Here is a 26,491-nt window from a genome sequence, read left to right as displayed (position 1 = left end):
TGGCTGTGTAAGCACAAGTCCCTGCTTGCTGGTTTTGCGAGGCTGCTGATGAGGTAGGTGACATTTTCGGTGAGGTGATGTATCTGCCCTACTGTTCACCTGGCTGTAGGTACAAGGGCATTCTCCCTGGCCCTTGAGTTGGGTGTTGTGAGTATGCTCTGCTGCTTGGCAGTTGGTCAGAGTGAAGGTGCCCAGGTTGTCAGTCACCAGGTGGGCAGTGCAGAGACTCTCATCAACAGACCCGGGTAAGCAGGGCTGTTTGGGGGTGTTCGGAGAAGGCATTTTGCCTGCCCATGGAGGGGGTGTCCCTGTCTGCTACAGTGCATCATGAAGGAGTCAACCTAGTACTTTCAGAGCACAGTACCTTGTATAATATCTGCACATTCTATTCCACTTTGGGGAGCCCTGGTGGTGTAGTAGTCAAAGTGCTCATCTGCTAACCAAAAGGACGGCAGTGCAAACCCACCAGCTACTCTATGGTGGATTTGCTTCCATAAAGATTACAGCCTTGGAAACCCTATAGGACAGTTGTACTCTGCCCTACTGAGTTGCTATGAGTCGAAATTGACTCAACAGCAATGGGTATGGGTATTCCATTTCATCCTCAAATGAAATAAAAATCAGCATTATTAGACCCATTCTACTGATCAGAAAACTGAGACATGGAAAAGTAACACATCTTTCTAGTGTTACAAAGTGAGACCATAGCAAACTAAAACCCAGATCTTCAAACTCCTCTTCACTCCATCTACCACATGCCCCTTCCTCTCTGGGATGGTATATTTCATGTATCTCCTCTCTTCTCTCCAAACCTACCCACCATAGGCACAGGGAAAGGAAAGGAGAGTGTTCTCAAATTATCTTTGCCAGTCCCTATCCCTGAATTTTATTAAACCAAGTATATAGCGTCAGATTCTCTACTGGCAATGTGAAACATATTTTAGATGAAAGAGGGAACTGCACATAGGGAATACTGCAGCCATTCTTCCTAACTGGCGGGGACAGTCCTGGTTTCATATGATTTTATTCTTTTCATAAAAGGTGATTTAATAATTTCTAACTAACCAATGTAGTAATTTTCTTTGATTTTTCAAATGAATTTATTAAAAAATAATTAAAAATTGTTTTGTCAGACCATGTACTCTGATTTTTGGTTTGGAAAACACAACCACAGTATCTCTAAGCATCTCTATTCTTTAGGTGCAAGGGCAGCCCTTCCAGTTGTGGAAGGTTTGTCTTTTGCTTCCTTTCAACACCCTTATCTGTATCTCTTCACCAACTGTCTATTATTCCTGCCTGAAGTTTTCCTAATGTCTCACAGAGTTCCCATCCTGAATTCCATTCCTGTAGACTTGTTTCCAGCTGGCAGCAGCTGATGAAGCATAATGTATTACATCTCTTGGGGATGGGAGGGAGGTACAGCAGTGGCCTTCTTGAGGATTAAAAACCTTGAGGAACTGAACAACTGCAGGCATTAGAGGTAATGTTTTTAAATTTGGCTGAAGGTGGAGGGGTACATTCCCTTCAACCTACACTCTGAAGGCAGCTGCCTACTGTGAGGCTTGTCCTTCAAAGATTTCCTACAGGAAACAACTGCATTTTGACTGGATTACAGACTAAAACAGACATATATTAGGAAGGTGGATAAACCCAAACACATTGCCATCAAGTCAATTCCGACTCATAGCAACCCTGTAGGACAGAGTAGAACTTAGAACTGCCCCACAGGGTTTCCGAGGGTATAATGTTTATGGAAGGAGTCTGCCATGTCTTTTTCCCATGGAGTGGCTGGTGGGTTCGAATTGCCAATCTTTCAATTAGCACCTGAGTGCTTAACCACTGCACCCCAAGAGCTGGAAAGCCCATGCAAAAATGCAGGATTTAGACAGGCCAGAGTTGAAATTCTAGCTGTACTTCTTAGTTTACAGCCTCAGGAGAGTTCCTGGTATTCTTTTGAGTCTCAGTTTTCTTTTCATTTATAAGATGTGGACAAAAATACCTTCCAAGGATTTTGAAGAATAAATACATGAAACAGCAGAGTTTCTGGCATATGGTGAGTGTTAAAGAGTTATAATTCACATGACCTAATACATTTGAAAGAACCTGGAGTTAAGGGAAAAAAGAAGAAAAGTTTTGGTGGGGGTGGGGGCGAAGGTAGTTCTGAGCATTCTAAAATTGCCTGTATTGTTAAATTTTAAAGTTTAAGATCGAATGCAAGTAACTGGAAAAAAAAAAGTGTACCAATGCACATCCACTTGATATCTTTCTGTCATGTGGCATATATATAGAAAGAGTGACCATATGTTTTTATATGTTTGGGACAATTACCATTTACCCAAGTTGTGTGAGGCAACAAAATCTCAGATTATGCCTGTTGTCAAGGTGTAAATATAAAGTCATTGAGTCAATTTCATTGAGTCAATTTCAACTCATGGCAAACCCATATGTTTCAGAATAGAACTATGCTTCATAGGGTTTTCATAGCTGTGACCTTTTGGAAGTATATCACAAGACTTTTCTTCTGAGGCATCTCTGGGTGGGCTCAAACCACCAACCTCTCTGTTAGTAGCCCAGCGCTTAACAGTTTATGCAACCCAGGGACTCAAATATCCTGATTTGAACAATAAATTCTGTGGTCACCAACACATAGAGAATAACCCTTTTTATTTCAATGGAGCATTTTACTAGCTGCTGGTTTTCTTAATCTTTCCAGCTCTCCAAGATCTCTAACACCCCAAAAGTCAGTAAATTCAATTATTGAAAATACCTGCTTCAAAATGCTCTCCATTACATACTTTTGTAGAGACAGCTCCAGTTCAGGATCAGACTCCAGCATGCACGCAAGCCTCAGGACATCTAAGAGGACAGAAAGAAGGGTTGGGCTCAGAATGGGAGATGTGGCCTTTCAAGCCCAAGGAGAGTAGCCCCCTAAGTACCCATTTCTTTGGGTGGTCATCACAGTTCAGTCAGGGCACTCTGGGATACCAAGTAGCCAAAGGGGGGGGAAAAATCCAGTGAGAAATTCTTAGAAGTTGCAGGTTTCCAAAAATTCAGTTGTATGTAGCTCAAAATGCTCTTCTAATTATTGTCATACTTTGGGATGTGGGGAGATTTTCACCCCCGGACTTGAGCTAAAATTATTGCCACAGGAGATGGGAATGGGCAGATGAACGGATGACCATAGAGGAGGATGGTGACAGAATGAAGGGGACGATAGATTTGAAAGAGCACCACGACTGAGTCAGGAGCCTGGTTTCCGGTCCCAAGTTTGATAACAACTTACTATGTTACCTTGGACGAGTTACTGCACTGATAGTATACTATTTCCTCATCTGGGAAAGGAGCAGTTGAGCTGCAATAGTTCTATGGTTCCCTTCACTATAAGGGTTGATAGTTCCATGCACTAGAATAGACTGATAGGAGGTGGGAGAAATGAGCATGAAGAAATCAAAAAATTAGGGAGAGAGAAATGATGAGAGGTTTCAGCAGGAAACAGAACATTATGCAAAAAAATGAGATGACTATCAAGGAAAAAATTAAAATGGAGGCTGAAAAGGATGTAAGTTAAGCAAATTTAATTTTAAAATTGTTTTTTTGATCACTTCATATATTCAAAACATCATGCCAGATACTGTGATGGAAAAGAAAGTAACTCAGAAACTTGGGCTTTTCCTTGAAGGAACTTACTTATCTCACTGGATATTCAAATATAATATGCATGGAAAAGTTAAATGGCCAAAAAAAAAAAAAAAATGGCTAATCATTTGTAAGAGACAGGGACCAGAGAAACTCAGAGGAAGAATAGATCAATATGAGCTGGTTTGATCACAAAAGGCTTTACAGGAGAAGAAGAAATAGAAATGGATCCTGAACGAATTTTACTAGAATTGAGGAGGGCATGCCTGACAGTAGGCTAAAGAATGAGCACAGTATGTTAAAGGACTGGTGGAGACTCTAGCCTGGTTGCAATCCATATGAGTGCTGGAAAATGAAGCAGTGACGCTGAACATACTGTGGAGAGAGGCAAGGAACTCAGGAGTTTATAAAGGCTTGGACCATGAGAGTGGCAGTGGGGATGGAGAGGTATGTGCCCAAAACGAGGCCTAAAGAAACCCTTTAAACAAGTCACCATTAAGACTTAGAAGACGGGATGCAGTATCTAGAGCTCAAGGAGAGGGTAGTATTTCTGGGCTTTCTCTTTTTATCTCTGGATCTTCTGGAATTCTTGGCCTTTCCTGGTCAATTTTTCCCTTCATTACCTATTACAGCTTTCTAAAAGTACAATTTGCTACTTATAATGTTCAAAATATTCAAGAATTGTATATAAATGATGAGGAGGAAGAATGATTCAAAGATGTTTCCAATTTGTAAGAAGAAACACTTTTTAGGGAAAGATAAGTAACAAGATTTCAGACATGTTAATGTTGGAAAGCCTGTTTGACATCTGGTGCAGATGCTCCATAGATAGTTCTTGTTTTGTTTCCTTTATTAATCTAAAATTCAGGACAACGGTATAGGTTGTATTCTGACAGTTAGGGCCAGAACTGGGGTGATACAAGCCACTTACAGGAGACCTTGAGAGGGAGTGCCTCCTTAAATTTTGTGCCCTAGGTTCCTTGCTTGTTTCACCCTAGTCCTGGCCCTCCTGGGAGTCAAATGGAAGTTAAGCATGAATGAATAGTTCACCAAGAAATGAGTGGAGGAGAGCAGAAGGTCAAGGACAGATCCCTGGGACCACCAATGTTTAAGGAATAGGAAGGAGATTCAGCAAAGTCTATTAAAAATGGGTAGTATGAGGAGTAAAAGGAAGATTAGTGGAGAAAAATTTTCTTGAAGCCAAGAACAGAGGAGAAGATAGTACCCAGAGTGAGAAGATAATCTAAGGCCAATCACCTAGGATAAGGCCTGAAAAGAAGTTATTTGGTTTGGCAAGCTGATGGTCAAGAGTGGCCTTGATTCAGTAAGTAGAACAGAAGGGCAAGTGAGTAGAAACTACACGTCAGGACTCAAGACTGAAGAACAGATGAACACATACCCCCTAGGGTGCATGTAATCAGTGTTTATTGAGTGAAAAAATAAACGAAGGGAAGGAAGAAGAGGTACAAATATGCAGATTACTCACTTGAGATGTGTGGAGGTGAAAGCTAGGAGGGGAAAGTAAGATCAAGGAGGTTTTTATTTATTTATTTTTTTATCACTGGGGAGGCTTGCAAATGTTTGAAAGATGAAGGAAAGTATTCAATGTAGCAGGAGAGGCAGAGGGGCTGAAGAAGGGTGTATTTAGAATTGCCGTTCTGGGAAATAGGGTAGTAGGTCCCCTTTGTGTTCTGGGAAGAACCAGGGAGATGTGTTGAGGACTCAGATACTTGTAATGGAGCAGCTGGCGTTGGTATAAGACCCAGTTCATCACTGGTAGAGCAGAGACTTCTGTCCATGGAGGGTACTCACTTTTGTTATCACCAGAAGGATAATAATCCATGAAGTGCATACACTTGGCGAAAAATTCATCAAAATTAAAAGTAGGGGGTGGTTTTAAGAAGTTAACCTAAATAAAATGAGAAGTTTTCAGTTATTCTGAGGGTTATCTGGTCCTCCAAGTATAATTTCTCAGTAGAAAGGGTAGGAAGCATGTTTTTGAATGTCCAGGACATGGTAAATAGTTACTGGCATAAACACTGAAGATAATCAACTTGGTTTGTGATAACACTAAAACATATCACCAATTATTCATTAAGATCTCAATCTTCAGTACACATAGAGGGCCATTCCATGGGGCTAACCTGCGCACTTTTCCACCCTCAGAGTAGTTTTCTTCTTTATTTTTTCTTGTAATATTTTAATTCAAATAAAACATTTTCTCCTTATAAGTGTAAAAAGACAAAGCGGGTGGGTGCCCAAAAAGGTAGTAGAAACATCACCAGGAATAAGACATACCAACGTCATAAACGCCATGATACCATACACTGAAAATAGCATAACATCTTTTCTGTGGTATTTTTGCCAAAAAACAATTCCTAATCTCAGTCCAGTAATGAGAAAACATTAGACAAAACCAAACTGAGGGACATTTGAGAAATTAATGAATCAATACTTTTCTGAAGTGTTAAGGTCATGGAAGGCAGCAAAGACTGAAGAATTATCACAGAAAGTGGGAGACTAAATAAAAATAACAACAAAATGCAATGTGAGATCACATATAGAATATCCTGGAAAAACTGGTGAAATTCAAATAACATCTTTACTTAGTAAATAGTATTGTAGCAATGTTAATTTCCTGGTTCTAACAATTGAGCTCTGATGCTATAAGATTTTAACATTAGGGGAAGCTGGGTGAGGAACATAGGGAAACTGCACTATTTTTGGAACTTTTCCGTAAGTGTAAAATTAATTCAAAATAAAAAATTCAAAGGCATAAGAAATGATTGAGGAAGATAGGAAACGAGGTACTGCCAGCCAGTCAGGCCATGTAGCCTGATGTGGTTGCTGGAAGGGTGAGCGGGGGTGTTGGGAAGGGTTGAGGAGGGAAGAGTTGGTGTGGGACAGATGAGTGCCTTCCATCTTTGCCGGCATCTACACGGATTCTCTGTCTTTTCTTTCTGTCTGTCATGCAGTTTCATTCCCCTGGTTCAGCTAACAACACAGCTCTCTTCCCATCTCACGCCCTCAAAGCACAGTTCCTCTAATTGGACATATCCCAAGGAGAGTTCTGCTTACAATCTTCACCTTAACCAGGGTGTTTTTACTAGGCAGGGTCCAGGGGAAGGTCTCTCACTGCTGCGTTTGCCTGTTTCCAATCTTTCACCCTCTGTGATCCACTAACCCCTGGGTTATAAGGATGATGGCTAGTCAAAGTGAGAGCCCAAACTCCTCCCTTCTGCTCAAGAGTAGCCAGGAAACTCTTTCTGTTCCTTGAGCAAGGTCACTAGTCCCCCAAAAGGATCAACACCCAAATTCTACATCTTAGTTACCCGCAGAGATAAGCCTAATCATCTCCTCCTTGAGTTCCCCAGTCTTTGCTCATCCCAGACAACATATCCTGGATTAAAGCCTCTTAAACCTAAAACCAGACTGACTCTCCCCCAGCCTCCACCCCAGTAGTTTCGCACAGCCAGCCTTTCCAGTGGCTCCTCTGGCAGGAGGCCGCTGGTGTATACTGCCAGAACTTTCTGCAAGCGGCAGAGCCACACCTACCTTAACTGCTCTCTGGTCTGGAATCCTCTCGATTTCAACCATGTTTCTGTCACAGAGCTGCCAGCAGTTTGGCGACAGAATGACATCGTTCATCTGCGCCATGTTCTGCGCAAAGCGGACGTCATCCACGGCCTGACCAATCACCAGAAAGTAGTTGCGTGTTTCATCCCCAAAGACCAAAATGCTGATGTGGCCAGCAGACAGTCCTGGTAAGAAGGCAAGCAGTAAAGTTTGTGCAACAAGCTCTGGGTGATTTCTCACCAGCACTAGTTCTTGGAAAAATGAGAATCTTGGAGTGATTATACTACTTCAGAGCAAAATCTAGGCTTCTGAAATTTAACATAGGAATCGAAGAATGTCTCCTGTAGCCCCAAACCAAAAACAAACAAACCTGTTGCTGTCAAGTCAATTGCGACTCATAGCGACCCTATAGGACAGGGTAAAACCGCCCCTATATGGTCTCCAAGGAGTGCCTGGTGGATTCAAACTGCCAACCTTTTGGTTAGCAGCAGTAGCACTTAGCCATTACGCCACCGGGGTTTTCCTTGTAAACCAGGCCTTCAAAAACTCTTCTCCCAAGCTAGGAAGTTCAGCTACTAGCTCTCATCTTTCTGTGGCCCTTACCTCTGTAGTGCCCAAATTTATTTCATCTTTTTTTTTTTCCAATTTATTTATACTTAAAGGCAATGGCAGAGAACAACTTTAATAATTCCTATTTGGGGAGAATTTTCATTTTATCAGAGATTTTGGATTTAGTTAAAAAGAAACCCTCATGCTCAAATTTCAGGTAATAGCCAGAGGGTTGGGTAAAAGGACTGGGCATTTTGGTAGTCAGGTGTCCCATCCCAACGTTTCCTCTAGTTATTTTAAAGATGGGAGCTGAAGATTTTGGTATCTGATAACAGCAGCCAGAATGTTGGAAAATGTGACATGTACATAAAATGCATGTATAAATGAATGACAAATGATATTTTTAAAACGATTACTATTAATATTATTAAAGTTTACTTTTTTATTTTTGTAGTACCAGGGGAGATCAGCATTAATGACCATCATGTACAGCAGAGACCATATGGTTTATCCTTTAGCTGAAACACACTGATGCTCAGAGTCATTAAGCGGAAAGGAGCTGGAACCTGCACTCCCAACAGCCAGTCAGCATGTATTTGAGAGGTCTGAGCCTCCATCATTCTCAAGCAGGATAGTACATCAGACTCCCAGAGTGTTAACTAGGAAAAAATGTTTAGTATTCTAGCAACCTTAATTTTTCTGACAAAATATTTAACCTATTTGGAAATTTTTAATAATATCAAAAGGGGCAAAAGGTGGCATATATTAAAGAAGGTTAAAGGTGGTTTCCACCAGCTCCTACACTTCAGAATTCTAAGTTTACACAGCTTAGTTAGGCAGAAGCTAAGGAACAGGAACAGCAGCAGCCATAAGCTCTAGCTGTCACTCAACATTTACACCTCTCAGAACCTTATTCCTCACCTATCCATCAGGGCTGTGGAGAAGTGAGAATGATACAATGTGTGTGATGTCTGAAGAGCAGTGAGGAGATGTGTGTTATTGTTATTATAGGTGTGAACATCAAAAGCCCTCTGTGCAGCTGGAGCTGTGCTGCAGTCCCACCCAGTAAGCTTTTCTTGTCATCCTTATGAAGTGGGGGATGACCAGTCTCATACTATTGCTGAACCTATGTAATAACAAACTACTGTCTATTAGACTTGATGATGTACATAGTTGACACGCTGCAAAACAAACATAATAATAATATAGTCATAATAATGGACTCAAACATATCAATGATCATGAAGATGGCACGGGATCAGGCAATGTTTCGTTCTGTTATGCATAAGGTCACCATAAGTTGGAGCCAACCTAGCAGCAACTGGTAACAACATAGTAACAATAACGACTTCTGTTGAGTGGTTACTGTGTGCCAGGCACTCCACTAATTTATTCTTTGTATTAACCTGCTGTTGTTAGTTGCTGAGTTGATCTGACTAATGATGGCTGCGTATGTGCAGAGTAGAACCGCTCCATGGGGTTTTCAAGGTTGGGACCTTTCGGAAGCAGATCACCAAACCTATCTTCCAAGGCACATCTGGGTGGGTTCAAACTGCCAACCTTTTGGCTAATAGTTGAGCGCTTACATATTGCATCACCCCAGGATTCCTGTATTAGCCAAAGAGGTGATTGAAAAAAAAAACCAAACCTGTTCCTGTCGAGTAGATTCCAACTCACAAGAACCTGTAGGATAGATCAGAACTGTCCCATAAGGTCTCCAAGGCGTGCCTAGTGGATTCAGACTGCCAACCTTTTGTATAGCACCTGATCTCTTAAGCACTGCACCACCAGGGCGCCTGCCAAGGAGGCAGGTATTTTGATTAGCCCACGTTCACTTAACTGGTAAGTGAAGGAGTCAAATTCACATTCTGGTCTGCCCGATTTCAAATTTAATTCATAATAGCAGGGCTGAGCCAGTGTTCCAGCATTTTCTCCTTGGGAGAGAGATCCCTCAGGAGTCAGGACTCACATCCAAACTGCTATAGCATCTGTTCCTTCATAAATGCTTACCTATCTTGACCCGGATATCTAGGCCTTCTTCAGACTCCTGGGTCTCAAACAATCCGTGGATCTCCAGGCTACATTTAATGACCACTGTGATAATGTTTTTCAGTTGCTTTCGTTCCACCTTCCAAAGGGCTAGCAGCGCGTCACCTTTAAGAGACAGACACACCGGAGACTTCTGACCTGCCCTAGGGACCATCGGTCTGTATAAAACCTATACGAAACTTACTTGTTGAACACTCTTCAGCCCCCTCCTGGCCCTGACTTTCTTTGAGTTGCCTCCTTTGTCAGAGCTCAGGCACCTCGGCACTCACTTCTTACCCTTTCCTTTTCAGTTAGCCCTCATACCTGCAAATTTTAGGATGTCTCCTCCAAAAATTAACACTTCTGAGAAAAAAAAGAAAATAAGTTAAATCAAAATCTGACTTCTTAAAGCTAATAAAAAAAACATTCATTCTTCATCAGTGGAATAGAAATTGGGGCAAGAGAATAGCATTTTAGAGAATAGACTTATAACAAAAATGTCTTCTTAGACAGGTTACTTAGCCCATTTGAGGGTATTTCCTCAGTGGTAGAATGAATATGTAGAAGTAGATTATGTGTACACTCCATTTCTGTGAATGGGAAAAGACTGGAAAAAAGGAAGGTGGGGTTTCTGATGAGGACCTCGGGCAGCTATCCCCCTCCCACAATAATGGGGTGCTTTTTTTATAGATCAGTACAAGTCATGACCTGCGGATTGAGTGAGCATGGATGGGTGGATAAATGACAGGATTCCACAAGAACCGAGAATCAGAAAAAGGGGAAACCTTTTGGTTTTGTTTTGTTTATAAATGGACAGTTTTTCTCTTAATTACGCATTATCACAAATTTGTTGAGCATCTGCTGTACGCTAGTAGCTGAGTGGAATGCAAATGAATTAGATACAGCTTCTGCTTTTAAGGAGTATTATATTCTGTCTAGCGGGTAAAAACAAGATATTACAGGTAGTCCCCAACTTCAGACAGATTTGAGGTATGACCGTCTGTTTTTTTTTTTTGAAATCTTATCGTTATTAATGCGTACTACATACAGTGTTGCAGCACGTAAGTTGCTGGTGTTATCGTTCTCATGCCAACCTCCAAAACAAATAAAGATCAGATTTATAAAGATACTGATAATAAAAGCCAATACTTATGAAAACTTAAAAAATGAGGTATTTGATTTACATCAGAACCATCTTGACAGAACGGAACCCCGTCTTAGGTGCGGGTACTAGGCAACTTAAAAAAGAAAAAGTTGCTGTCTAGTCAATTCCAACTCATGGTGACGCCATGTATGTCAGAGTGGAATTGTACTCCACAGAGATTTCGATGGATGGACTTTCTTCCACGGTGCCTCTGGGTGGACTAGAACCTCCAGCTTTTGGTTAGCAGCTGAGTGCATTACCCGTTTGCACCACCCAAGGGCTCACTAGGGAACTGAGAGCCTGATGAAAGACTAGACCTAGAGTTTACCTTATACAGGAAATCATTTTCTTCATAAATAAATTAGTAATGCAAACAAAATGGTAGGCAGAGATTGAAAAGGACGCCCAACTTTCCAGTTTGCTGTAAGTGCTTCAGAAGCCGCCCTTAGGCGACAAATTACTGATAACTTTATTACAAACCACTCTTATCTCTCCATATAAAGCTCTCTCAATGACCACATTTGCGTTATACTGATGCTAGATTTTCGACTGATTGAATATAACTAAAAGTACCACTACTACAGTTCTTTTTAAAAAAAAAAGTTTTTTTTTTAAAGTAGTATGTAATTCAGTCTTTCAGCTAATGCAAAACATTCTTTCCCTGAAATAGCCTGTATTAGTGAGGTTTGATTATATTCCTTGACTTGTACTATATCATATTACAAAAACTATTGATTTCATAAAGATTTCATGGGGAAAATGAATGGCAAGCAATTGTACTCAATCAGGTTATAACCAACAAATAAAGAAAAACTGAACTGAAATCTTCTCAAGCCAGGAACCTATGGGAATACTTACTCTCTACTATTGCGCTTATGTAGTGATTGAGGATCTCCACCAACTGCTCAGCCCCTCGGTCCATATACATGGCCCTGCTGAACTTCTCAGTCATTGCAGTAAAACCTGTAATAAACGTGCAGCTGGTACCCTTGGCTGCTTGGAGGAGCCAGTCAGGAGAAGAGGGTCACGCTGGAGAGCAGTGGCCTCAGCTTTTAAGAACGGACAGATTTTCTTCTCAATGATTTTTGTACCTGACCAAGTGCCAGATATGCAGCTTCCTCTATGGTTATTAGTTTTTTTCTTTAGGTGGAAGTTAACAAAGCAAATTAGTTTCTCATTAAACAATTAATACACATATTGTTTTGTGACATTGGTTACCAAAACCTGGGATGTGTCAGGACCCTCCCCTTCTTGACCCCATTTACATTCATCTAGCTTTCCTGTCCCCTCCTGCCTTCTTATTCTTGCTACTGGGCTAATGTGCCCATTTAGTCTTATATACATGCTTTAGCTACATGTATTATTGTTTGTTTTATGGGCCTGATTAACCTTTGGCTGAAGGGTGAACCTCAGGAGTGACATCAGTACTGAGTTTAAGGGCATCTAAGGGCCATACTCTTGGGGTTTCTGTAGCCTTTATCAGACCACTAAGTCTAGTCTTTTTTGTATGTGTGAGTTTGAATTTTGTTCTACATTTTTCTCTCATTCTGTCTTGGACTCCCTGTTGTGGTCCCTGTTAGAGCAGTCAGTGGTGGTAACCGGCACCATCTAGTTGTACCGGACTCAGTCTTGTGGAGGCTGTGTTAGTTGTGGCCCATTAGTCCTTTGGACCAATCTTTCCCTTGAGTCTTTGGTTTTCTTCATTCTCCCTTGCTCGGGTGGGGTGGGTCCAAAAAAGGTGGGGTGGGTCCAGTAGATGTATTTTAGACAGCCACTCACAAGCTTTTAAGACCCTAGATGCTAGCACCAAAATAGAATGTAGAACATCTTCCTTACAAATATGTTATGTCAGATGAGCTAGATGTTCCCGAGACCATGGTCCCCAGCTCTCAGCCCAGTAACTCAATCTCTGTGGGACTTTGGATGTGTCCATGAAGCTTCTATGGCTTTGCCTTGGTCAAGTTGTGTTCGATTTCCCAGTATTGTGTACCGTCTTACCCTTCACCAAAGCTACCACTTACCTATTGTCTAGTTAGTGTTTTATCCTTCTACCCCTCCCCTCCCTCACAACCACCAAAGATTGTTTATTTTTGTGGATAAACCTTTGCATGTGTTTTTATAATAGTGGTCTCATACAGTATTTGTTCTTTTGTGATTGACTTATTTCACTTGGCATAATGCCCTCCAATTCATCCATGTTGTGAGATGTTTCACAGATTCATCATTGTTCTTTATCATTGTGTAGTATTCCATTGCGTGTATGTACCATAGTTTGTTTATCCAGTCATCTGTCGATGAGCACTAAGGTTGTTTGCATCTTTTTGCTATTACGAATAATGCTGCCATGAACATGGCTGTGCGTATGTCTGTTCATGTGATGGTTCTTATTTCTCTAGGATATATTCCTAGGAGTGGAATTGCTGGATCGTATGGTATTCCTATTTCTAGCTTTTAAAAAAAGTGGCATATCATTTTCCAAAATGGTTGGACCATTTTACTTTCTGACCAACAGACCTTAAGAGTTGGTTAGGTCTCTACAGCCTCTCCACCATTTGTTATTTTCCTTTTTTTTATTGGCGCCAGTAAAGTCGGAGGGAAATGGTATCTCGTAGTTTTCATTTCCATTTCTCTAATGGCTAGTGATTTTGAGCATTTCCTCATGTGTCTGCTAACTTCTTCAGTGAAGTGTCTGTTCATATCCATTACCCATTTTTAAATTGGACTGTCTTTTTGTTGTAGAGGTGTTGGATTTTCCTTTAGATTTTAGAGACTAGACCTTTGTTGGATTTGTCATAGCCAAATTTTTTTCCCTAGTCTGTAGGTTCTCTTTTTACTGTTTTGGTGAAGTCTTTCAATGAGCATAATAAGTGTTTAATTTTTAGAAGATCCCAGTTATCTAGCTTATCTTCTGGTGTTTGTGTGTTGTTAGCTATGGTTTATATGCTACTTATGCCATATATTAGGGCCTCTAGCATTTACCATATTTTTTCTTCTATGATCTGTATAATTTTTGGTTTCATATTTAGGTCTTTGATCCATTTTAAATTATTTTTGTGTATGGTGTGAGGTATAGGTCCTATTTCATTTTTCTTTATGGACATCCAGTTTTGCCAGCACCATTTGTTAAAAGCAATGTCTTTTCCCCGTTTAATGGCCCATGGGTGGTTGTAGAAGATCAGGTGACTGTAAGTGTATGGATTTACATCTGCATTCTTCATTCTGTTTCATTGGTCAATGTATCTGTCATTGTACCAGTACCAGGCTATTTTGATTACTGTAGCTGTATAGTAGGTTCTGAGGTCAGGTAGTGCAAGGCCTCCTACTTTGTTCTTCTTCAATAATGCTTTACTTATCCAGGGCCTCTTTCCTTTTCGGATAAAGTTAATGTTTAGTTTTTCCATCCCGGAAAGAATGCTGTTGGTATTTGGAAGAGAATTGCATTGTATTTGTAGATTGCTTTGGGTAGAATTGACATTTTCACAATGTTCAGTTTACCTATCCATGAGATGGTATGTTTTTCCATTTATGTAAGTCTCTTTTGGTTTCTGGCAGTAGTGTTTTGTAGTTTTCTTTGTATAGGTGTTTTACATCCTGGATTAGATTTATTCATAGGTTTTTTTTTTTTTAATCATTTTAGGGGCTATTATAAATGGTGTTGTTTTCTTGATATCCTTTTTGTAGTTTTCTTTATCGGTGTATAGGAATCCAACTGATTTGTGTATGTTTATCTTGTATCCTGCTACTCTGCTGAATCTTTCTGTTAGTTCCAGTAGTTTTCTTGTGGAGTCTTTTCGGTTCTCTATCATATCATCCATGAATAGGGATAGTTTTACTTCTTCTTTACCAATTTAGATGCCTTTTTTTTTTTCTTGCCTTATTGCTCTAAGTAGGACTTCCAGCACAATGTTAAATGGGAGTGATGATAGAGAGTATCCTTGTCTTGTTCTTGTTTTCAGGGGGAATGTTTTCAGCTTTTCTCCATTGAGAATGATGTTGGTTTTGTATAGATGCCCTTTATTATGTTGAGGAATTTCCCTTCTATTTCTATTTTATTGAGAGTTTTTATCAGGAATAGGTGTTGGACTTTATCAAATGCCTTTTCTGTGTTGACTGAGATCATCATGTGATTCTTTTGCTTTATTTATGTGGCAGATTATGTTGATTGATTTTCTAATTTTGAACCGTACTTGCATACCTGGTGTGAATCCCACTTGGTCATGGTGTGTTATTTTTTTTTATACAATGCTGACTTCTATTGACTAGAATTTTGTTGAGAATTTTTGCATCTATATTCATGAGAGATACTGGTCTGTGATTTCCTTTTCTTTCTTTCTTTTTTTTTTTTTTTGTGGTGTCTTTGCCTGGTTTTGGTATCAGGATTATGCTGGCTTAATAGAATGAATTCGGAAGTATCCCTTCCTTTTCTATGTTCTGAAATAGTTTGAGTAGTACTGGCGTGAGCTCTTCTCTCAATGTTTGCTAGAATTCTCCAGTGAAGCCATCTGACCAGGGTTTTTTTTTAATTGGGTGTATTTTTCTTTATTACCTGTTCAATCCCTTCTCTTGTTATGGGTCTGTTCAGATTTTCTACCTCAGTTTGTATTAGTTTAGACAGGTAGTGTGTTTCTAGAAATTTGTCCATTTCCTGTATGTACTTAAATTTGTTGGAATACAGTTTTTCACAGTATTGTGTTATGATCCTTTTTACTTCAGTTGGGTCTGTTGTTATGTCCCCCATTTCATTTCTTACTTGCTTTTCTTTTATCAGTTTCACCAGTGGTTTGTCAATTTTGTTGATTCTTTCAAAGAACCAACATTTGGTCTTGTTGACTCTTTCTATTGTTTTTCCACTCTCTGTTTCATTTATTTCTCTCCAATCTTTATTATTTCCTTTCTTTTGGTGGCTGTGGGCCTCTTTTGCTGTTCTCTATCTATCTGTTCAAGCTGTATAGCTAACATTTTAATTTTGTCCCTTTTGTCCTTTTTAATGGTGAATTTATTGCTATAAACTGACCTCTGAGCACTGCCTTTGTTGTGTGCCAAAGGTTTTGGTATGCCATGTTTTCATTCTTGTTTGATTCTAGGAATTTTTTTTTTATTCCATCTTTGATTTCTTTTATCACCCCGTGCTTTTAAAGCAAATTCTTATCCAGTTTCCATGTATATGATTTTTTTCCTTGCTCTTTTCATTAGTAATTTCTTTTATGGTGTTGTGATCAAAGAATATACTTTGTGTTATCACAATGTTTTGAATTTTGTTGAGGGCTGCTTTGTGGCCTAAGATGTGGTCCATTCTGGAAAACATCCCATGTGCCTTGGAAAAGAGTGTATACTTTGCTGCTGTTGGGTGGAGTGTTCTGCATATGTCTGTGAGGTCAAGTTGGTTGATTGTGGGCTTTAGATCTTCTCTCTGCTGAGTTTCTTTCTAAATATTCTGTCCTTTAACAAGAGTGGTCTGTTGAAGTCTCCTACTATTATTGTGGAACTGTCAATATCTCTCTTCAGTGCTGTTTGAGTTTGTTTTATGTATTTTGGAGCCCTGTCATTGGGTGCAGAGATATTTATCATGGTTATGTCCTCATGGTGGATTGTCCCTTTAATCATTATATAATGTCTTTCCTTGTCTTTTATGGTGGATTTTGTCTTAAAGTTTATTTTATCTGAAATTAGCATTGCCACCTCTGCTCTTTTTTGGTTGCTCTTTGCTTGATATATTTTTTTCCATCCTTTGATTTTTGATATATTTATGTCTTTGTGTCTAAGGTGTGTCTCTTATAGACAGCATATTGATGGGTCCTGTTTTTTTTTTCTTTTTAAATCCATTCTGTCACTCTCTGTCTCTTTATGGGTGCATTTAAGCCATTTGTGTTCAATGTGATTATTGAAAGGTGTGAGTTTCTTTTTCTCATTTTGTAGTGCTTTTTAATGGTACTAATGTTTTCTTTGTTTCTCTTTTCTCCTGTGCTGAATTGCATTGTGGATTTTCTTTTTTCATTTCTTTCATTCTTAGTAGATTTCGTGTTTACTGAGACTTTATGTTTTTCTTCTTTATTTTGATGAGTAGGTATGTTAACTTTCTCTGTGGTTACCTTAAAATTTACTCCATCTTCATAAATTTGAACCAGTCGTTTATTACTTGATATCACCTCCATTTTAAAGTTCTATACTGACACTGATTATTCCCTCTTTTATTGTTCTGATGTTGTTGTCATTTACAGATTGACATCTCTGGTTCCCTGTTGTTAATCTTTTAGTTTTGTTTTATTCTGGAGAGCTCATTCCCTAGGTTGGTGTCCGGCTGATGCTGTCCTGGGTCCCATATTCAGGTTGTTGTCTGTGTCTGATGTTATTTGTTCTCTAACTGAAGGTCTCCCTTTAATAATTCTTGTAAGTTTGGTTTGGTTTTTACATATTCCCTTAATTTCTGTTTATCTGAAAATATCTTAATTTCATCATCATATTTGAGTGAGAGTTTTGCAGAATATATTATTCTTGATTGGCAATTTGTTTTCTTTCAAGGTTTTATATATGTCATCTCATTGCCTTCTTGCCTGTATGGTTTCTGCCAACTAATCTTATTGTTTCCCCTTTTTCTTTGACTTTTGTTTTCATGAGCTGCTGTCATGATTCTTTGTGTTTGGTTTTGGCTAGTGTGACAATGATACGTTTTGTTGACTTTCATTTGGGGTCTATTCTATATGGGCTTCATTGAGCTTTTCATCTTTCATGATATTAGGGAACTTTTCTGTCAGCAAATCAGCGATCCTCTCTGTGCTTTTCATTATCTCCCTCTGTTCAATCATGCATAAATTTTTGTTCTTGATTGTATCCCACATAATTCTCAGATTTTCTTCATTCTATTCTCTGATTTTTCCTCAAACAAATTGGTATCCAAGGATTTGTCTTCAATATTGTTGATCCTGTCTTCCATTTTTTCAAATTGGCTCCTAAACACTTCTATAGCATTGTCCATTTCTGAAATCTTGTTTATCTTTTGGATTTCTAATTGCTGTTTTTATATGATTTCTAATTATTTATTTTGACATTTTGTTCCTGTGTTATTTTCCTGAATTCTTTCATTGCTTTGTCTGTGTTTTCCCTAATTTTGTATTTTCCATGATTTTTTCTGTTTTTTCTTTCATTTTGTCTGTGTTTTCCTTCATCTCTCTCTTAATCTCTCTGACAACTCTGAATATTAGACTTTGAAATTCCCTATCAAGTAGTTCCAGTGCCTTTTCTTCTACTGGAAGATTATCTGGTGTTTTATTTGGTCACTTACTGGAGTTATCCTGTCCCTTTTTTAAATGTATTTTGACACTGCTGTCTCTGAAACATTCAGGAATTATTTTCTTCATTTATTGATTGTAGATTTGTTTTGTCATGCTTTTTTGTTTTATTTGGTTACATCTTGGTGAGCAAACTGTGTGTGTTTTGTTGCTTGCTTGTCTGTGGGCTTGTTACTTCTCACTGCCTTGTCTAGGTGGGCAGGGCCAGTTGCTCAACTATGGTGCAGCAGTGCAGGTCTGGGGGAGGGGATGGGTGGGAATAGGTCAGTAGCAGCATGAACTGGGGCTGAAAAAACATGGCACTGGGGGAGCTGACCATTGGGGGTGTGGCAGACCTGGGGCGACAGTGAGCATGTATATCTCTGGCCAAGCGGCCATGGCCCATTGGAAAGCAGCTGAGGCAGTGTACAGGGCAAAAGGGTGTGGGGTTCCAAAGCATGCACCCCTGGTTATCAGGTACTCTGTCTCCTGTTGGGAGTTCTGTGAGTATGCCTTCCCATCCTCCCTGTCCAGGCTTTGGTTCAAGATGGAGAATTCATGCCATGCTAGCTGGCAGGGGACCTCCACTCCATAGCTCTCCTCGTTCTCTGTCTGTTTCTTCTTCCATTTGGTATGTGATAGAGTTCTTTATCCCTTTATTTGATGCTTAGGGCTCCAGATTGATGTTTCTATCTGTTTTACTTAGTTTTTGGGTCTTTGCTGCAGAGGAAGGGCGTGGTCCGTCTGTCTATAGCACCATCTTGGCTTTGCCTCTATGTTTATTATTTTAGGGGTTAAAGACTTTGTTTTACTTCTCACTCCAGAATTTTCAATCCATACAATTATGACTGAAATTCCTTTAACTGGAATAGAACTTTTATTCCATAGTAACAAAAACACACAAAGCTCAAACACTTGTGAACAGGTGGCAAATTTATAGTTAGGGATAAACATCTGGGGAGATCATTTCCTGAGGTCAGTTTTGACTGGGATGTGAGGGGCTTGGAGGGGGGAATGAGTCAGTGAAGTTTGGGCAGGGACATTGGGCCTGAAGTTCCAGGCATAGGACTTGGGCAACTTAAAGACTTGCCCATGACTGGAGATACTTGACTAAGGAAAAGTGAGAGCCAGGTCCACAGGATATCCCCTCTCTGCTATTTCTTCAGCAGAGACTATCTGCTGTAACAGCCCAGAGACTCAAAAATGGCATCCCCATTCTGTCATCAAGCTCTGTATGTGATTTCTGATGTGAGACTGCTGCTTACTGACATTAAAAAAACAACAAAACCCAGTTGCTGTTGAACCAATTCCAACTCATGTTGACCAACATGTGTCAGAGTAGGGTTGTGCTCTATAGGGTTTTTTTAATGGGAAATTAGATTGCCAGACACCTTTCTTCCAAGGTGCCTCTGGGTGGATTTGAACTACGAACCATTCAGTTAGTAGCTGAACACTTCACCATTTGTACCCCCCCCCCAGGTATTCTACATTAAATATCCATTTTGTGCTTGCCTGAAATATCAACAAACATCAAGACTCCATCGAAATATTTCACAGAAGGTCGCTCTGGAGAGAAATCTCCATAGACAATGAGGTCCGGTAAATGAGCTGCTATTTTGACGATGGCCCGGTCTTGTGAGTCTTCTATTCGAGTACTCATGTTCACAGCAAATGTTCAGGATTTTATGGTCATGGGAAGCAGTCCACAAATAGACCTTCTAGAAAGAAGAACTCGGAATGAAGGAAATTTGATATATTCATTCACTCATTTTCCTATTTCTTTTTCTCCCCTTACTTTGTTCTAACTCGTGTTCATTCTTATTTAAATGAGTGATTGAGTGATGCTAAACATGCCAGAGTTGTTGAGTCACACAGAGGAAAAAACCTTACAGACTGATCCTCCAGCCCTGCATAGCTTTTACAGAAATGAACACCATTACAAAGAGGGTGAAATGAAAAAGAGTAGCTGAATGGCTCCCCCCATTTTCATGAAGGGGTAAGCCTTTAAGGAGCAAGTCCTGCTGTCTGTGGGCCAGAAGCACTGTCCACTCAGATTAGGCTCTGTTTCATTTCATCCTCCTCCTCCTCCCTTTTGGTCTGTCATCTTTTTTCTCTCCTATTTGAAAATTAAAAAAAAAAATGTGGGTTTGACTTTATGTGTGAGAATATACATGTGGAGTTGAGGATTATTACATATAGGCAGAAGATTAAATACAAAGTGGTTTAGCTAAAATATATAGAGGGTAAGAGTTCAAAGATATGTGTGTTTGTGTATGTATGTGTGTGAGACAGCTGGAAAGGTAGAAGGCCTAAGCTGTAAGTGGAAGGAAATGTTGAAATTTTAATTTCTTGCCAAGTTCGTTCTGAGAAAATTAGGATTTCCTAAGACCTTCCTTTAACTAAAAAAAAAACTAGGGCACATTAAATGCTCATGCCTGAATGTTGTAAAAAACATACTCTACCAGCCTGAACAGAAAGAGTGTTCCCAACTTTTTCAGAGCAACTCAAGTTCCTGGAATAGGTGATGCAAGAAATAGGAGACTTAAAAAAGGGAACTGTTACTTTTGGTTTAATTCTGCTCAGTAAAGAGGAACTGCTTAGTAATTTTAATCACACAAGGTCATACTGAAATATATACCTAAGAGAAAAAGCAGGACACGGTCATATACAGCTAAGACTTAAGGAAGGCATTTTTAAAGAAATCAGGGAAAATGATAAATTCAACAAACTTTAAAGTATAGGAATTTCTAAAATCAAGTTATAAATGTTAGGTGTTAGACAACTTTTAAAAGGAAAAGCTCTGGTAAGCTAAATGTTAAGAAGATAGAAGAAGCATACACTAAGGTTTTTTTTTAAGAGTAGCATTAAAAACTAAATAAAAACCACAACATGTACCAGGAACAGTCAATTAGATAATAAACAAGTAAATCAAATAAATAATTTCAGGTTGCGAGTTTCTAAGTGCTATATAATCTGCTGCTGTCAAGTTGATTTCAACTCATAGCAGCGACCCTATAGCAACCCTATACAACAGAGTAGAGCTGTCTCCATAAGGTTTCCAAGGCTGTAAATCTTTACAGAAGCAGACAGCCACATCTTTCTCCCGCAGTATAGTTGGTGGGTTCAAACTGCTGACCTTTCGGTTAGCAGCTGAGCGCTTTAATCACTGTGCCATTTCATCTTCATAAGTGCTATATGAACTTACAAAAAGGGTGTGAAAAAACAGAATGCCCAGAATAAGCTGAGACTTAGGAAAGTTGCCGAAGTTAAGAAAACCTAGAGGGATTTTTAAACTTTATTCAAAACAGGGAAAGTAATAAAGGAGTAATAAGAATAAAGCTTCAATATAGTGTACTGTTCTTTTGTTTCTGCCTGCTCCATCATGGAGAATAGAAGAATTTAACAAGTATTGCTAAGAAAGAATTGAAGTCCAAGATAAGAAAGTAGTGATAAAGCACCCAATCATTTTAAATAAATTCAAGTAACCATATACAAATAATTTGTATTGACAAATGCTGAAAACTGACACATGCAAAGCCAGCCATCTTAAAACATCATGGAGGAAAAGAGATGGACTGAAAAACCAGACATGGGCACATTATCTTTTGAGTTTCAAAAGATGAGGCTACATGATGATTCCAAAACACACAGATTGGTAAACTTGATATACCAGCCCAGATAAGTGAGATAATACTTCTTTAATGATTAACTGCAAAACATTAGTGGCTTGTAAAAACAGTGGTGTACTTCTTGCTCATTTCTTGCTCATGCTACAGGTCCATTGCAGGTTGGCCGGGGGCCCTCCTCTGTGCTGTTGTCCTCACTTTGGGACCCAGGCTGGGATGTTATACATGTCGTCAAGACCGTGAGAAAAGGGGATGCACTGAGGCACAGACTCATTCTTAAGATTTCCTCCCAGACGTCCCACATGTCACTTCCACTCATATTACATTGGCCAAAGTTTCATGGATACATCTAATTTCAAGTAGGGAAGGGCAATCCTACCATGCATTCGGAAAGCGATTGCGAGCAGTGCAATGGTTATCTTACATGATAATATGTGGACATACAGATCAGCAAGAGGTGAGTAAAAGGGGTCAGAATGGATTTAAAGCCCCAGACCAAATTAACCTTATTTCCTTTTTTGTAGGGTTATTAAAGTTTTTAATCAAGAGAACGCTAGACAAAAACTATATCTGGACTTTAACAATGCATTTGACCAAATTTCTTATATCCTTGTGGGTAAGATAAAAAATAATAGGAATGATGAAAATACAGTTAACTGGCTAAACAATCAGATCTAAAGCATACCGATTAGAGCTCCGGTGTCAGCTTAGAGGGAGGCCTCCAAAGGCATGCTAGAGGACTTTAATAAAGACGCAATTGCAGGAGAGCTAATGCACTGAATGACAGAGTCAGGATCTCACTGAAATAACAATGAAATTTCAGAAGAACAAATGCAAAGTGCTCCATTTAAATTTTAACAAAATCAAATGCATAAGCATATGGTGTGAAAAAAAACTAGAATTACTGCAAATGTAATGCTAGCTTTTTAAACTTTTATTGAAACATAACATACACACAGAGGAGTACACAAAGTATAAGTGTATAGCTTGATTGAGTATTAAAAAGTGAACAAATCATGTAGTCCCTACTTATATCAAAAATGAACATTACAGGCACTATAGACACCTCTCTTGTGCCAAGTCGCAGTCACTTGTCCCTTTTCCCCAAACATAACCATGTCTCCAGGTTTCTAACACTATAGATTGATTACCTTCACCAGTTTCCTAACTACATAAATGGAATCGTACTAAATATATTCTTTTGCGTTTGGTTTCTTTTGCCCAAATATTTGTTATTCATCCATGTTGCTGTGTATATATTGTTAATTATTTTTAATGCTCTATAGTATTCCATTCCCTGAGTTTACCACAGACAGTATTTATGAATTCCACTACTGACATCCCCACATGTCTTTCAGTTTGTCCTACTGTGTTGCTGTGATCCTGGAAGCTGTGCCACTGGTATTTCAAATACTAGCAGGGTCATCCATGATGGACAGTTTTCAGCTGAACTTCCAGACTAAGAAAGACTAAGAAGAAGGATCTGGTGTTCTACTTCTGAAAAAATTAACCAGTGAAAACTTTTTGAAAGGTAGTGGGACATTGTTTGATATACTGCCAGATGATGAGCCCCTCAGGTTGGAAGGCACTCAAAATATGACTGGGGAAGAGCTGCTTCATCAAAGTGGAGTTGACCTTAATGATGTGGATGGAGTCAAGATTTTGGGACCTTCATTTGCTGATGAGGCAACTCAAAATGAGAAGAAACAGCTACAAACATTCATTAATAATAGGAACGTGGAATGTGTGAAGAATGAACCTAGGAAAATTGGAAATGGCCAAAAATGAAATGGAACTCATAAACTTCGATATCCTAAGCCTTAATGAGCTGAAATGCACTGATATTGGCCATTTTGAATCAGACAATCATATGGTCCACTACGCCAGGAATGGCAAATTGAAGAGGAATGGTGTTACATTAATCATCAAACAGAACATTTCAAGATCTATCACAAAGTACAAGGTAGTCGGTGATAGGATAATATCCATAGGACAACAAAGAAGACCAGTTAAAACAACTATTATTTAAATTTACACACCAACCACTAAGGCCAAAGATGAAGAAATGGAATTTTTTTTTTTTTTTTTTTTTTTACCAACTTCTGCTTTGAAATTGATCAAATGTGCAATCAAGATGATTGGACTGATTATTGGAATGTGAAAGTTGGAAACAAAGAAGAAGGATCAGTAACTGGAAAAAATGGCCTTAGTGAGAGAAACGACGCCAGAGATCACATGATAGAATTTTGCAAGACCAATGACTTCTTCATTGCAAATACTTATTTTCAACAACATAAATGGCAGTTATACACGTGGACCTCTCCAGACAGAATACACAGGGATCAAACTGACTGTATCTGCGGAAAGAGACAATGGAAAAGCTCAATATCATAGTCAGAACAAGGCCAGGGGCTGATTCTGGAACAGACCATTAATTGCTCATATGCAAGTTGAAGCTGAAGAAAATTAGGACAAGTTGATGAGAGCCAAAGTACAACCATGAGTATATCCCACTTGAATTTGGAGACCATCTCAAAAAAAGATTTGACCCATTAAACACTAATGACCGAAGACCAGATGAGTTGTGGAATGACATCAAGGACAACATACATGAAGAAAGCAAGAGGTCGCTAAAAAGATAGGAAAGAAAGAAAAGACCAAAATGGATGTTAGAAAAGACTCTGAAAGTTGCTCTTGAATGTAGAGTAGCTAAAGTGAATGGAAGAAATGAAGTAAAAGAGCTGAACAGAAGATTTCAAAGGGCAGTTCAAGAAGACAGAGTATAGTATTACAATAAAATGTGCAAAGACCTGGAGTTAGAAAACCAAAAAGGCAGAAAACACTAGGCATTTCTTAAGCAGAAAGAAATGAAGAAAAAATTCAAGCCTTGGGTTGCAATACTGAAGGATTCTACAGGGAAAATATTGAAAGATGCAAGAAGCATCAAAAGAAGATGGAAGGAATACACCAAGTCACTGTACCAAAAAGAACTGATAGACGTTCAGCCATTTCAGGAGGTAGCATATGATTAAGAACCGATGGTACTGAAGGAGGAAGTCCAAGCTGCATTGAAGGCACTGGTGAAAAACAAGGCCCCGGGAAATGACAGAATACGAACTGAAATGTTTCAACAAACAGATGCAACCCCGTAAGTGCTCACTCGTCTATGCTAAGAAATTTGGAAGAGAGCTACCTGATCAACCAACTGGAAGAGATCCATATTTGTGCCCCTTCCAAAGAAACGTGATTCAACAAAATGCAGAAATTATTGAACAATACCATTAATATCACATGGAAGTAAAATGTTGCTGAAGATCATTCAAAAGTAGAAAATGAAGATCATTCAAAAGCTGCCAGAAATTCAAGCTGGATTCAGAAGAGGACATGGAATGATGGATATCATTTCTGATGTCAGATGGAATGAGGGATATCGTTTCTGATGTCAGGTGGATCTTGGCTGAAAACAGAGAACAGAAAAAAGACGTTTACCTGTGTTTTATTGACTCTGCAAAGGCATTCCACTGTGTGGATCATAACAAATTATGGACATCATTGGGAAGAATGGGAATTCCAGAACACTTAAGTGTGCTGACGTGGAACTTGTACATACACCAAGACGAAGTTATTCAAACAACAAGGGAAATGTGGTATAAAGTCAGGAAAGGTGTGCATCAGGGTTGTATTCTTTCACCATACTTATTCAATCTGTATGCTGAGCTGGACTATATAAAGAAGAATAGGGCATCAGGATTGGAGGAAGACTCATTAACAACCTGCAATATGCAGATGACACAACCTTGCTTGCTGAAAGTGAAGAGGATTTGAAGCACTTACTGATGAAGACCAAAGACTACAGATACAGACTTCAGTATGGATTACACCTCAACATAAAGGACACAAAAATCCTCACAACTGGACCAATAAGCAATATCATGATAAAACGGAGAAAAGATTGAAGTTGTCAAGGATTTCATTTTATTTGGATCTGCAATCAACACTCAGGGAACAGCAGTCAAGAAATCAAATGACACACTGCATTGGGCAAATATGCTGCAAATGACCTCTTCCAAGGGTTAAAAAGCAAAGATATCACTTTAAGGACTAAGGTGCACTTGACCCAACCCATGGTGTTTTCAATCACCTTATATGCATGTGAAAGCTGGACAATGAATAAAGAAGACTGAAGGAGAATTGACGCCTTTGAATTATGGCGTTGGTGAAGAATATTGAACTATACCATGGACTGCCAGAAGAAGGAACAAATCTGTCTTGGAAGAAGTACAGCCAGAGTGTTCCTTAGAAGCGAGGATGGTGAGGCTTCATCTCACATACTTTGGGCATGTTATCAGAAGAGCCCAGTCCCTGGAGAAGCACATCATGCTTGGCAAAGTGGACAATCAGTGAAAAAGAGGAAAACCTTCAACAAGATGGATTGACACGGTGGCTGCAACAATGGGCTCAAGCATAACGATTGTGAGAATGGCGCAGGACAGGGCAGTGTTTCGTTCTGTTGCACACAGGGTCGCTGAGTCAGAACTGACTCGATGTCACCTAACAACAACTATTGACATATGAGTTTTAGGCTGTTAGTAATGTTGCTGCTAAGAACATACTGGTACATGTCTTTTGGTGAACATGTGTGTGCATTTCTCTTGGCCATATACCTA

The 26,491-nt window shown here is 39.3% G+C and overlaps 1 protein-coding gene across 1 annotated transcript in view; it reads right to left on the bottom strand.

The window, feature by feature from the left end:
• Window positions 1-21,287, bottom strand: part of ADCY10 (adenylate cyclase 10) — a 195,387-nt gene extending 174,100 nt beyond the window's left edge. The window contains exons 1-7 of the mRNA XM_003414895.4: window positions 19,711-21,287; window positions 11,792-11,896; window positions 10,114-10,152; window positions 9,772-9,915; window positions 7,192-7,397; window positions 5,449-5,545; window positions 2,768-2,856 (exon numbers count right to left, since the gene is read on the bottom strand). Of these exons, the coding sequence (XP_003414943.1) occupies window positions 2,768-2,856; window positions 5,449-5,545; window positions 7,192-7,397; window positions 9,772-9,915; window positions 10,114-10,152; window positions 11,792-11,896; window positions 19,711-19,858 (828 nt within the window). The 5' untranslated portion in view covers window positions 19,859-21,287. The remainder of the gene's footprint in view (window positions 1-2,767; window positions 2,857-5,448; window positions 5,546-7,191; window positions 7,398-9,771; window positions 9,916-10,113; window positions 10,153-11,791; window positions 11,897-19,710) is intronic.
• Between the last annotated feature and the right edge of the window lie 5,204 nt (window positions 21,288-26,491).

Source organism: Loxodonta africana, chromosome 3 (assembly GCF_030014295.1).
Source record: "Loxodonta africana isolate mLoxAfr1 chromosome 3, mLoxAfr1.hap2, whole genome shotgun sequence".
In the NCBI taxonomy this organism is placed as follows: domain Eukaryota; kingdom Metazoa; phylum Chordata; class Mammalia; order Proboscidea; family Elephantidae; genus Loxodonta; species Loxodonta africana.
The sequence above is the reverse complement of the archived record's forward strand: the minus strand, read 5'-3'. Positions and strand labels throughout refer to the sequence as shown.